Source organism: Thalassophryne amazonica, chromosome 15, assembly GCF_902500255.1.
Source record: "Thalassophryne amazonica chromosome 15, fThaAma1.1, whole genome shotgun sequence".
NCBI lineage: Eukaryota > Metazoa > Chordata > Actinopteri > Batrachoidiformes > Batrachoididae > Thalassophryne > Thalassophryne amazonica.
The window spans coordinates 60,679,463-60,693,603 of NC_047117.1; the positions used below are offsets into that span (position 1 = coordinate 60,679,463).

General features: G+C 40.9%; 1 protein-coding gene across 1 annotated transcript in view; it reads left to right on the top strand.

The window, feature by feature from the left end:
• Window positions 1–14,141, top strand: part of LOC117526442 (sphingosine kinase 1-like) — a 96,281-nt gene that overhangs the window by 75,339 nt on the left and 6,801 nt on the right. Inside the window, exon 4 of the mRNA XM_034188512.1 lies at window positions 2,184–2,299. Coding sequence (XP_034044403.1) covers window positions 2,184–2,299 — 116 coding nt within the window. The remainder of the gene's footprint in view (window positions 1–2,183; window positions 2,300–14,141) is intronic.

Below are 14,141 nucleotides of genomic sequence, written 5' to 3' on the forward strand. Positions count from 1 at the left end.
TGTTTGATCAAAATTTTTTCTAAACCTGTGAGACACATCGAAGTGGACATGGTTCGAAAAATTAAGCTGGTTTTCGGTAAAAATTTTAACAGCTGATGAGAGATTTTGAAGTGATACTGTCGCTTTAAGGACTTCCCACGGTGCGAGACGTCGCGCAATGCTCTCAGGCGCCGTTGTCAGCCTGTTTCAAGCTGAAAACCTCCACATTTCAGGCTCTATTGATCCAGGACGTCGTGAGAGAACAGAGAAATTTCAGAAGAAGTCGGTTTCAGCATTTTATCCGGATATTCCACTGTTAAAGGAGATTTTTTTAATGAAAGACGTGCGGGCGGATTGCAGCGTCGGCTCGCAGCCGCCGCGACGCTCCGTCACAGGAAAAACACCTCTGTTGGAAGCCTTAAGGACAAGTTGGAACATGTCCAGCTGTTAAACAATTTCTCATATACTCACTCCACTGAAAGCCATCAAAAGCCGCCTGGATTTTACAAATGGTTATCAACACGGAGGTGTTTTTCCTGTGCCGCCGCACCGCGCCGGCTGCGTCCCGTCCGCACGTCTTTCATTAAAAAAATCTCCTTTAACAGTGGAATATCCGCATAAAATGCTGAAACCGACTTCTTCTGAAACTGACAGACCTCGTATATGTATGTATATATATATATATATATATGTATATATATATATATGTATATGTTTCTCCTACTATGGTGTTGGGCCTATATATCGCATACCTGGTATCATGGATCAGTTTGGATATGTCAAAATACTTGAAGAGGTCATGTTGCCTTATGCTGAAGAGGACATGCCCTTGAAATGGGTGTTTCGACAAGACAATGACCCCAAGTACACTAGTAAACAAGCAAAATCTTGGTTCCAAACCAACAGAATTAATGCCTCACAGATGTGAAGAAATCATGAAAAACTGTGGTTATACAACTAAATACTACTTTAGTGATTCACAGGATTGCTAAAAAAGCAGTTTGAACATAATAGTTTTGAGTTTGTAGTGTCAACAGAAGATGCTACTATTATTGTGAACACCCCCTTTTCTACTTTTTTTTTTACTAATAGCCCAATTTCATAGCCTTAAGAGTGAATGCTTGGTCTTGTTGGATTTGTGAGAATCTACTGAATCTACTGGTACCTTGTTTCCCATGTAACAATAAGAAATATACTCAAAACCTGGATTAATCTTTTTAGTCACATAGCACTACTATTATTCTGAACACTACTGTACGTTAGTAGAGTAGCACGTTATTATTAAATATTAAAACCATTCACACAAAGAGAAAAATAATATAGTTTTACATGAGATAATAATTTAATTTGTTGTCCTGGCTGAAGAAAAGTCCATGGCGGTTCGTGTATCTGCTGTACTGATCTGCAACTGTCATGGTCAACTACATGTGAAATCCGTTCATTGCATCTGCGTCTGATGGTTAGAGTCTCTGCTGTGAATGGATCCTCTTGTTCCACCGTGAGTTGCTTTGTGCTGCAAGTTAAGTGACTTCCAGTCCCTCATCTGCTCATAACGTCTCAGTCTGCACATGACGAAATTATCCCATGATCCACAAAACAGTAAAATAAAATAATGTGAAAATACTCAGTTGTCAACATAGGTGTTTCCACCTGCTAATCAAAAGGATTCTGCTTGCAAGAATAACCATTCTGACACTGAAAACGTGGTGCAGCTCCGACCCGAACCACTCAGTGAAAACGGGGCTGTCAGTAGCCTGTAAAAATCCATAAATTAATCCATAAATTAATGGGGTTATTAAGATAATGGATCCAGCACTGTGATCACTTCCTTCTTCTTCTCCGATGTCGGGACTTGCCAGGAAGTTCCTGGTTTTTAGTGTTGCGCAGTTCAAAATCCGAATATTTCTCTCTTCAGTAACTGTGCACCAGGAAAGAATAAATTTCAAACTGTTTTTTAATTTTAGTCATATACTCTGGCTAAATCGTCAAGGTGTGACAGGAGTGTTAATCTGTTCTGAAATAATCAAGTTACAGCTTCATATGACTGTCCACTGGTTAGACTGATCTCCACTTACATTAACCTCTGAAACCAAAGTTAATCATAAGATGAACTCTCATATCCATTTCTCAGAGTAACACTGAAAAAGACTGAATACTAATTTCTATATTTGATCAAAGTATTGTTTTTGTTCTTTGTCTGTCAGGTGATAAATGGTCTGCTGGAGAGACCAGACTGGGAGGAGGCCATACGGACCCCACTGGCGATTCTGCCTGGAGGCTCAGGAAACGCTTTGGCTGCATCTATCCATCACTACTCTGGGTGAGTCATGTCGTCTGAACTGTGTTTTTCCATCCACTGAAGAGATGATTTAAAAAGTAAGTCCCTTCGGCTGCTCCCTTGTTTTGCACTCAGGGTTGCCACAGCAAATCCAAGGTGGATATATATGTTGAATTGGCACAGGTTTTACGCCAGATGCCCTTCCTGACGCAACTCCACATTACATGGAGAAATGTGGCAGGAGTGGGTTTTGAACCCGGAACCTTCTGCACTGAAACCAAGCGCATTAACCACTTGTCCACCACCCCTGCTACTGAAGAGATAATGTGATCACCTGAATTTGTTTGTGTTAGGCATGTGAATCTCGTCACTGACGATTCGATACACTACCAGCGATGCAATACATAATGATACTGACGATACGATGCGATACGATTCACCCCATTTCCAATTCGATGCGATTTGATATGTTTTTGATGGTAATTCAATTCCTCACAATGCAAAATTATGCGATTTGGTGCAATACGATTAGGGATGGGTATTGATAAGATTTTATCGATATCGATGCCATTATTGATTCCACTTATCGATCTGATTCTTTATCAATTCCCTTATCAATACCTCTTGTGAATTTTTCAACAACATTTTGTTGAGTCTTAAAGTAAATAAATATGAAATTGGTCACTGGATCCTTGATCTCTGGACATAAATAAAAATAAACAAAATCTGTACATGGCCACTGGGTCCTTGATGTACATGATGGATCCTTGATCTCTTGACAGGAATACAAATAAACAAAATCTGTAGGTTTTGTCAAAAGCATTTCCTTTCAGATATTAATGGCACAAATGTAACTCACTCTGAGGTGAGCTCTTCAGCTGGCTGTGCTGCACGTCAGGATGTAATTAATAAAAAAACGCAGGACATCTCATTTTCGGGGGAAAAAACTGTTTTGGATGGTTGTAGTTTATTGTTTGTATTATAGCATTTGGAAAGAGGTGTCATCTGATTTAAAATGGTGATTTGCTCTGAAGTTATTCATTCCAACCAGAATCTGCGTGGCTCTTTGGAGCTGTGCACTTAGTCCCACAAAACAGAGGATATTATATTATTATTTTATTTTCTTTAACTGATAGACAACTTCAGTTTACACACCGACTGGTGTTCACGCCAGAGGACTTGCCACTTCTGAAAACCAGCGAAGCAGAGAACCAGCCAACAGCGGGTCGAAGCGCTGCTTCATTGATTCAAGCTTCAAGCAGAGCATCATCATCATCATCTTCATCAGGAGAAGAAGAAGAAGAAGAAAAAGAACCTTTATTGTCATTGTACATACACACAGTGAAATCTGTCCTCTGCATTAAACCCATCCTGGTTACAGGTAGACACAATCCAACCACTAGGTGCACTGTGCAGCCACAGTGTGGCACCTGGGGACTGGGGACCAAGTCCAGATGTAGAGACACGGTCTTGGTCAGGGGCAGAGAAAGGAACAGACCCTAAATAAGCATGTTTTGATTGGATCATTTAGTCAGATGAAGTCATACAGCATGTACAGTGCCCTCCAAAAATATTGGAACACTTGGTATTTCACATATTTTAATTTGTTTATGCCATTTCAAATACAAAAAATAAAAAATTCTAAAATCATCTTCCTTAAACTCACACTCAGAGTAAATCTCTACAACTTGATATAAATTAATTAAAAATATAAAAGCCAAGAAGATGGGTTGCACTTTGAAGTGAAGCTTAAAGGACTTGATGTAACAGTCCCTTGAATGAATCATCAGCACAGCTTCTTACTTCATATCTGGAGTGGGAGAGGGGTGTCAACATCATTGGGGTCATCAGATGGGCACCCTCCATCTTCAGTGTTTCACTGATTTAGGCCCATGACACCTCCGGAGGGCTGAACGGCAACACTTGGCGTCCCAGTGTGCCTCCCTCTGTCTCTACCCCTCATCAGTCATCTCATAGTCCAGTTATTATCTTTCCTTTTCATCCACAGCCAATTGCTGCTTCGCTCCGCCGCCTCTGAAAGTGCCTTCACTGCTTAGCGGAAGGCATGTCCTTTCACTCCCATCTTCGTCAGTAACCTGGTTGTGGTTTTGGCAGCGAACCCTCTGCAGCCAACTTCTAGGAAACACCTTGGTAGTCCAGTTGCGCTGTTCTGCCTGGGCTGCTAATTCAGCGTACTTCAGATGTTTTTGCTCGTACGCCTCTTCAACAGCAGCTTCCCAAGGTACCGTTAACTCCAGGATGTATAGGAGTTTTTGAGAAGTTGACCAGGATTAGGTCTGGCCTGAGAGTAGTTGCTACTATCTCTGCTGGAAAGATGAGTTTGTGGCCAAGGTTGACCTGCATTTGCCAGTCTCGGGCAAGGTCAAGGAGGGAGGTGTTAGCTCTTGCCAATGCTTTGGGTGGACGTTCTCCTGTTCTCACAAAGTGGGCCTGTGAAACTTCCTTTGCACTCCTTTCTGCCGCAAATAATGGAACACTTTGGTATAATACCTGTAAATAAACAGTTGTATTGCTATTTTTCTTCAGACAAGTCAGGGGATGGATACATGAACATTTCCAAGTCACTGAATACAATAGTGTTCAGAATAATAGTAGTGCTATGTGACTAAAAAGATTAATCCAGGTTTTGAGTATATTTCTTATTGTTACATGGGAAACAAGGTACCATTAGATTCAGTAGATTCTCACAAATCCAACAAGACCAAGCATTCATGATATGCACACTCTTAAGGCTATGAAATTGGGCTATTAGTAAAAAAAAGTAGAAAAGGGGGTGTTCACAATAATAGCAGCATCTGCTGTTGACGCTACAAACTCAAAACTGTTATGTTCAAACTGCTTTAGTATTTAGTTGTATAACCACAGTTTTTCATGATTTCTTCACATCTGCGAGGCATTAATTTTGTTGGTTTGGAACCACTAGTGTACTTGGGGTCATTGTGTTGTTGAAACACCCATTTCAAGGGCAAGTCCTCTTCAGCATAAGGCAACATGACCTCTTCAAGTATTTTGATATATCCAAACTGATCCATGATACCTGGTATGCGATATATAGGCCCAACACCACAGTAGGAGAAACATGCCCATATCATGATGCTTGCACCACCAGGCTTCACTGTATTCACTGTGAACTGTGGCTTGAATTCAGAGTTTGGGGGTCCTCTCACAAACTGTCTGCTGCGGCCCTTGGACCCAAAAAGAACAATTTTACTCTCATCAGTCCACAAAATATTCCTCCATTTCTCTTTAGGCCAGTTGATGTGTTCTTTGGCAAATTGTAACCTCTTCTGCACGTCTTTTATTTAACAGAGGGACTTTGCGGGGGATTCTTGCAAATAAATTAGCTTCACACAGGCGTCTCCTAACTGTGACAGCACTTACAGGTAACTCCAGACTGTCTTTGATCATCCTGGAGATGATCAATGGGTGAGCCTTTGCCATTCTGGTTATTCATCTATCCATTTTGATGGTTGTTTTCCGTTTTCTTCCACGTGTCTGTTTTTTTTTTTTTTTTGTCCATTTTAAAGCATTGCAGATCATTGTAGATGAACAGCCTATAATTTTTTGCACTTGCGTATAGGTTTTCCCCTCTCCAATCAACTTTTTAATCAAACTACGCTATTATTCTAAAAAATGTCTTGAACGTCCCATTTTCCTCAGGCTTTCAACGAGAAAAGCATGTTCAACAGGTGCTGGCTTCATCCTTAAATAGGGGACACTTGATTCACACCTGTTTGTTCCACAAAATTGATGAACTCACTGACTGAATGCCACACTACTATTATTGTGAACACCCCCTTTTCTACTTTTTTTTTATTAATAGCCCAATTTCAGCCTTAACAGTGTGCATATCATGAATGCTTGGTCTTGTTGGATTTGTGAGAATGTACTGAATCTACTGGTACCTTGTTTCCCATGTAACAATAAGAAATTTACTCAAAACCTGGATTAATCTTTTTAGTCACATAGCATTACTATTATTCTGAACACTACTGTATGAGGTTGAGAAATGTCAGAGGAAAACCTCAAGGAATCATGAGGTCACTGGACAGAGGTGTGTGGCAAACCAGATGTCTTTGCAGGATGAGAGAGGCCCAGGTCTTCAGGGTCCTGAAGCTTACAGTCTCAAAGTAGACTTTTGTCTAGTGTTGTAAGGTGATGACTGGATGTCTTTGGTACTAGGTCTCTTCAGAGGATCATTGGGTACCACTGGAATGACTGTGTCAAACAAGCAGTGGGAGACTCAGATGAGGAATATCACTTGCATTGTATGAGAACATGACAACATTCTGTGTTTCTCTGGGTGTGATCCAGCACGTAGGTGCTTGAGCATTGAGGACCCCAGCAATTTGAGAGGTCCAAGAATGATGCCCACGTTTCATCTGGCAGTGGCTAATAGTTGGCAACTTTCAAGAAGTGGGGGATGGAGTGGTTGTGTTCCTGGGTTGTTGCCACCAAGGACCCAAGGTGATTTTATACCATGGTGAATATGATGCACAGTACCAGTGCCTACTCCAAAACTTATCTACCTACTGGTCGACCAATGAACATACTCGCCTGCAGCATTTTGCGTCTTGGCATTGTGAGAGAAAGTCGCCAGCAACATTACAGCCATGTGATGCATTTCTGTGCGTAATCCGGATTATAAATGCCTCAGTGTTGAGGACTAAACTGGAAAAGGGTGATGGGACACCAACATGTCACATGGCTGTGGCAGATAGATGGTTGCCTTTGGGAAGTGAGGATGGGCAGTTATTCTGCTTAAGGGGTCTTTTAGTGGCTTATGGCGGCAGTTATGCATCCACTGGGTGGATTTAAAACATGCCCAATCCGCAGAGGGGATGTGAAATCACCTTTCCGTGTAACCCCTTCAGCGGCCCTTGTGTGGTTTTTCTGTCTCCTGTGGAGTTGGTGCGCTACAGATGATTCTTTCTGATGATATACAGTGCATCCGGAAATTACAGTGATCTGGAAAATAGTTGCAACGCTTGACTTTTTCCACGTTATCTTCCACATGTTTTCCACTTATGTTACAGCCTTATTCCAAAATGGATGAAATTCATTTTTTTCGACCTCAAACTTCTACACACAATACCCCATAATGACAATGTGAAAAAAGTGTTTTGAGATTTTCGCAAATTTATTAAAAATTAAAAAAAAAAAAAGACTAAGAAATCATATGTACATAAGTATTCACAGGCTTTGACATGAAGCTCAGAATTGAGCTCAGGTGCATCCTTTTTCCATTGATCATCCTTGAGATGTTTCTACAGCTTAATTGGAGTCCAGCTGGGGTAAATTCAGTTGATTGGACATAATTTGGGAAGACACACACCAGTCTACATATAAGATCCCACAGTTGACAGTTCATGTCAGAGCACAAACCAAATGGTAAATGGACTGCATTTATATAGTGCTTTTCCATCTGCATCAGACGCTCAAAGCTCTTTACACATCAGTGCCTCACATTCACTCCAATGTCAGGCTGCTGCCATGCAAGGCCACTACACACCGGGAGCAACTAGGGGATTAAGGACCTTTAGTGATTTTCCGGTCAGGCTGGGATTTGAACCCAATGGTCAACTCCAGCATTCCTCTGTGGAGAACGGAGAACCTTCCAGAAAGACAGCCATCTCTGCAGTAATCCACTAATCAGGCCTGTATGGTCGAGTGGCCAGATGGAAGCCACTCCTTAGTAAAAGGCACATGGCAGCCCAACTGTACCTTTTGGCAAACGACTCTTAGACCATGAGAAACAAAATTCTCTTGTCTAATGAGACAAGGGTTGAACTCTTTGGCGCGAATGCCAGGTGTCATGTTTGGAGGAAACCAGGCACCATCCTAACAGTGAAGCCTGATGGTGGCAGCATCCTGCTGTGGGGATGTTTTTCAGCAGCAGGAACTATGAGACTAGTCAGGATTGAGGGAAAGATGAATGCAGCAACATACAGAGACATCCTGGATGAAAACCTGCTCCAGAGTGCTCTTGACCTCAGACTGGTGCAACGGTTCATCTTTCAGCAGGACAATGACCCTAAGCACACAGCCAAGATATCAAAGGAGTGACTTCAGGACAACTCTGTGAATGTCCTTGAGTGGCCCAGCCAGAGTGCAGACTTGAATCTGATTGAACATCTCTGGGGAGATCTGAAAATGGCTGTGCACCGACATTCCCCATCCAACCTGATAGAGCTTGGGAGGTGCTGCAAAGAAGAATGGACAAAGCTGCCCAAAAATAGGTGCACCAAGCTTGTGGCATCATATTCAAGAAGACTTCAGGCTGTAATTGGTGCCAAAGATGCAACAACAAAATACTGAGCAAAGGCTGTGTACGTGTGACTTCTTAGTTTTTTCATTTTTAATAAATTTACATGAAAAACTTTTTTCATGTTGTCATTATGGGGTGTTGTGAATCTAAGTTTGAGGGGGAAAAATATTTACTCCTTTTGGAATAACTAACATAACAAAATGTGGAAAAAGTGAAGTGCTGTGAATACTTTCCGGGTGCACTGTATTCTGATCTAGCATTGTTTCTTTTTCTTTCTCAGTGCGCTTTTATTTTCAATATTTTCAAATAAAATCATTTTCTTTTTCAAAAACAAGATTTCTCTGTAACCTGATGAAGCAAAGGCAAACTCAAATGAAACTGCTGTACTGATTCATCGGTTCACCTGCAGTCAGCCTGTCGTCACACAATGACCCCTGCAGAGCTGTAGCAACAATGACGGGAAGAGACCAGACTCACTCTTTGTTCTCTAACACACTCACTCACTCTCGTGGAGCATCCAGAATGTTTCTCCCACTGTGGCACCATCCTGGTGAATGTTTGCAATATTATTTCCACATGAATGTTGAGTTCATTGAGGATGTGGATCAAATGAGTGACACCTAGAGCATTAAGAGGAGTGCACAGCTCCGCTGAGTGCGGGTTTAATTGCACGGGTGGGTGGATGTCTGCACAATTAAGTGTAGAAGCTGCAACACATCTTGCTCATATGCTGAATCTGTGTGTCCATTTACAATAGTGAACTTTTGTTCATAGTCATAGTTCAGTCCTCAAAGTCGACATTCTGAAGCTCTCCGCTGTGTTAGCATTGTACTAAAATTGTGACCTTGACTTTAAATGGTTTTTATTTTAATTGTGATTTTAATGACCCTCAGTCATTCCACCACCTTTGGTCCAAATCACATAAAAACACACAGGCACACAGGGCTGAAAATAACCAGCACGCAGGTGTGATGGTTCCTCTCTGTGTGTGTGGGTGGGGGGTGCTGCACAGCTGCGTGTGAAATTAAATACAACCCCATTTTCTTCTAAAGTGCAGACCAGCTGAAAGAAATTGTATTTTTGAAAGTGAAAAGTGGCCACAGCTTTACATATTTGTAAATACTGTGATTGATATATATATATATATATATATATATATATATATATATATATATATATAATTTTGTGTGTGTAGATACATAAACGCACAGTAAAGAAAAAGACTGTCTCCCTGAAATCAGCCTTTGTATTAAAAGTTGTGCAGGAAGCAAGCCAGAAATAAATTTGTCTGACCATTTTTTTACTTGACAGTGATTAGAAGGAAACAACCGTGAAAATTTAGATGAGGCTATTTGGATAGTCTTCAATGCTGAATAAATTGAGGGTGATGAATATGGATATGTTTTCAGGGCCACTCAGACATCAGGCTGTAATTGGCTGTGGGTGATGATAACGGATGTGTGTGTGTGTGTGTGTGTGTGTGTGTGTGTGTGTGTGTGTGTGTGTGTGTGTGTGTGTGTGTGTGTGTGTGTGTGTGTGTGTGTGTGTGTGTGTGTGTGTGTGTTAAAGCCCAGCGTCATGACCTTTCACACTCGCGTCTCTTTTCCCAGATGGTCTTGTCTTTTGTTGTGGGACTGACCTGTCATAGCTGATGGCCCATGAGCTGATTCTGTCCCACCTCCATTATCAGTCCCACACTCTTATGCTTTCATGACCCCTACCCGCCCCCTGAACCACCCTCTCTCCTTGGTAACTCTGTTACCCCTCAGTATTTGGAGCACCATCATGAAGCTGTGCTCTTTAAATGTACTGCAGCAGCTTAATGAACTGGACCTTTGCTGATTGGTTAGAATAGAACTGCTGCTTTAAGGATGAGCTCCAGACGCCATAAACACAACCTGCCACATATCGAATTGCATCCGGTTGGAAATGACAGCTAAATTGACTGAACACTGAAAATCGCCCTGTAGTGCCTGTTTTAGAGATTTGGGCTTTTGTAACTGTTTGTGCCATCGTTGCACAACCAACAGAAACTCATTGAAGGTTTTAACTAGGGATGCCCCAATCAGGCATTTTATTTATTTTTGCCCATGATCCCAAACCGAGTCATGTAGTATTGAGTATCTGCCAATACAGAGTCCTGATCAGATACTTGCATTTTCCTTGATATGGCAGTTGCACAGAGCAAAATGTAAATATGCATTGTATATGCATGCCACTTTAATAGCTGTGCAGTGCATTAAGAAAAATAAAGAACCTTCAATTCAGGCTGCTTCTTAATTGAAATTAAAAATGCAGCCTTTTAAATTCGCGCACACACACACACACACTCACACTCACTCATCTTCAACCGCTTATCCAAGATTGGGTTATCCAGCAGTCATAGGGTGTGAGCAGGGTACACCCTGGACAGGGTGCCAGTCTGTCGCAGGGCCGCAGCTTCAATTTCAATTTATTTCATTTTATATAGCATCATATCACAATAAAGTTGCCTCAAGGTGCTTCACACAAGTCAAGTCTAATTTTACCTACCCCTAGAGCAAGCACACAGGCCATAGTGGTAAGGAAAAAATCCCTCAGATGATAATGAGGAAGAAACCTCAAGCAGACCAGACTCAAAGAAGTGACCCATTGCTTAGGCCATTCTAACAGTTCTGAGGTTTTTACAAAGTTTAACAAAGGTGAAGAAACAGAAAACCGGAATTCAAAAACATCTGCTGCGTCAACTTCAGGCATGGCATCTCGTGGTCAGTCCAGCATCCCGTTCTCCACAGATGCCACTCCCACACATTTCCCTCTGCACCTCAGACAGACAGAAAACAACAGAAAACAAACACATTCACACCCGCACACACACCTATGGACAATTTAGTGTTTCCAATCCACATAACCTGCATGTCTTTGGATGTGGGAGGAAGCCAGAAATCACCATTTTGTTTTGAATCTCTCACTGTGCCTGCTGTGAGCGTCTCTGTCCGCTCTGTGCTAATCAGACTGAGGGAGACTCGTACACACTGCTGATCACTTGTTGCATTTGGTGTGTTTTAGAGCAGGGTGATTTTAAAAAGCGCACCATGGCTCTGTGGTGGTGCAGCAGCTGCTGTGACTGTTGGGTCCACTATCTCTGTGCTTATTATTCAAAGTAGAGATGACGCACATCTACTTACTTGATGAATCGGATTGAAAATTTAAAAACAGCGCACAAGGGTAGCACAGTATATGAAGATGTCCAAGAAGGAAAATGAGTCTGGTGTAACTTCAAGGGGAGATATTTCGGCTTTTGTATTATAGTATTGTATGTAGTATTTTGTATTGTGATATTGATATTGTAAGGGCAGCTCCTCCTACAACAATTCATAGATTCCAATATTATCGGCCGATATAAGCCCTTTTCAAAGTACTCACTATCGGCTGAAATTTTGCCGATAGAACGCCGATAATTTCTCATAAACAGAACAGTTACTGAAATGTCTGTCGGCAATGTAAAATGTGCTTGCACCGTTTGTCCAGTAGATGGAGCTCTGACTCCACTCAACTGAGAGCTGCTTACACCCCGCTTAAATGTGTTCATTACCAGCCCCCGTAGTTCGGCGTCACACTGCACTGATCGGCATACAAGTAAGTTTATAAGGATGTTGTTTATAATTACTTTGCGATTACATTCACCTCACATTTCTCCCGTTTCAGTTCAACTCAGTTTGATTAACTCAGTTTATGTAGTAATGTGTCAAATGTGCTTCATTGCGTCGGTCACGCTTTTTATTAAGCCCATGTTGTGTAGACCTTATTTCTAGCATGAAAAACTTTTGTTTACTGCTAAGAGGTTGAAACATTCAGATTCACTGGTCGTCCGGAAGGGTTCTGGGAATTACTGCCGTTCGCCATTAAACCTCTGGGGCTGACGCTGTCGTATACGACAGCTGGCACCAAGCTTTACTAAATTGTAAATAACCTTTTAATAATATGAGATAGAAACGTACTCTTTTTTTTTTGCTAAAAAGTTAACTCCATGGACTTTCAATCCACCGTCGGCCATCTTGGTACTCCTGTGTGAAGATGTATGATGACGTGCGCAATGCGAGTGTCCAATCGGAATTGGTTCTCCGTCACATGGTTTTCCAAAATCCAATCGTAGGGCAGATTTACCTCACGTGATATGGCAAAGATCGTTTTCAGGAGTGATATCTTACTAGTTGGCCCGTTTGAATAGCCCCCTAACTGCTCCAATTGCATTTTTGCATTTTTTAAACTTGAAAATTCTTCTCTATTATAAAGTTAATCAATATGAGGACAAAGCTTCAGCTTTTAGCTCATACCTTTTTTGTTAAGGGTCCAAAAAAGAACATTTTATTCATTTAAAAAAAAAATAATAATAATAATATTGGCTGATTTATCGATTATCGGCTTTTTTCATAAAATATCGTTATCGGCCTCAAAAAATCCATATCGGTCGGGCTCTAGTGGTAGCATTCAAGATGATGTATATGAAGGAAAATAATTCTGCTCAGATGTGGAGATCACTGAACTGTTGTTGGCATTGTGGTTGCTGTTTTGTTGTTTTAATAGGTTATATTTGTTAATTATGTGTATAAACACACCTGTTGGACTCTTGAATACAGAGGTTGACCATTTTGTTAATTTGAGTATTTTGTCTTAAATGATTAACTATCACCAGTACTTATAAGCAATTACTATGGGAAAGGTGTGTGGGTGTGTGATACAAATCCCAATGAATACCCGATGGTGGAGATTGGCATAAGGATAGGGACAGCTTCTATTGGAATTATAGCAATGGAGGACATTCCATTTAAACAACAGTTTTCCATTCCAAAAACATTTACATATAATAATGCAGGTATCTTGGATATAATTTACTGGAGGGAAGTACCAAAATTGAGCTGATAAAGTTTTTAAATTAATTTTCTGATTTAGTAATTGCTGAAATACTAGCTGATCTATGCAAGCCGTGGCCACCATTTTAGGATTAAGAGATTAGCGTTGTCATTAATAATTGGCACTAATGATAATGGTGAGGAATTTTTACTGTAAGTCAAATGTAACAAAGTAATCAGTACATTTTTGACATTTGCCATGTAGATTATAGTGTCATCTGCATATTAAGGTATCATGTTAAGTTTAGGTAGGTACAGTAGTGTTCAGAATAATAGTAGTGCTATGTGACTAAAAAGATTAATCCAGGTTTTGAGTATATTTCTTATTGTTACATGGGAAACAAGGTACCAGTAGATTCTCACAAATCCAAGACCAAGCATTCATGATATGCACACTCTTAAGGCTATGAAATTGGGCTATTAGTAAAAAAAAGTCGAAAAGGGGGTGTTCACAATAATAGTAGTGTGGCATTCAGTCAGTGAGTTCGTCAATTTTGTGGAACAAACAGGTGTGAATCAGGTGTCCCCTATGTAAGGATGAAGCCAGCACCTGTTGAACAGGCTTTTCTCTTTGAAAGCCTGAGGAAAATGGGACATTCAAGACATTGTTCAGAAGAACAGCGTAGTTTGATTAAAAAGTTGATTGGAGAAGGGAAAACGTATACGCAGGTGCAAAAAATTATAGGCTGTTCATCTACAATGA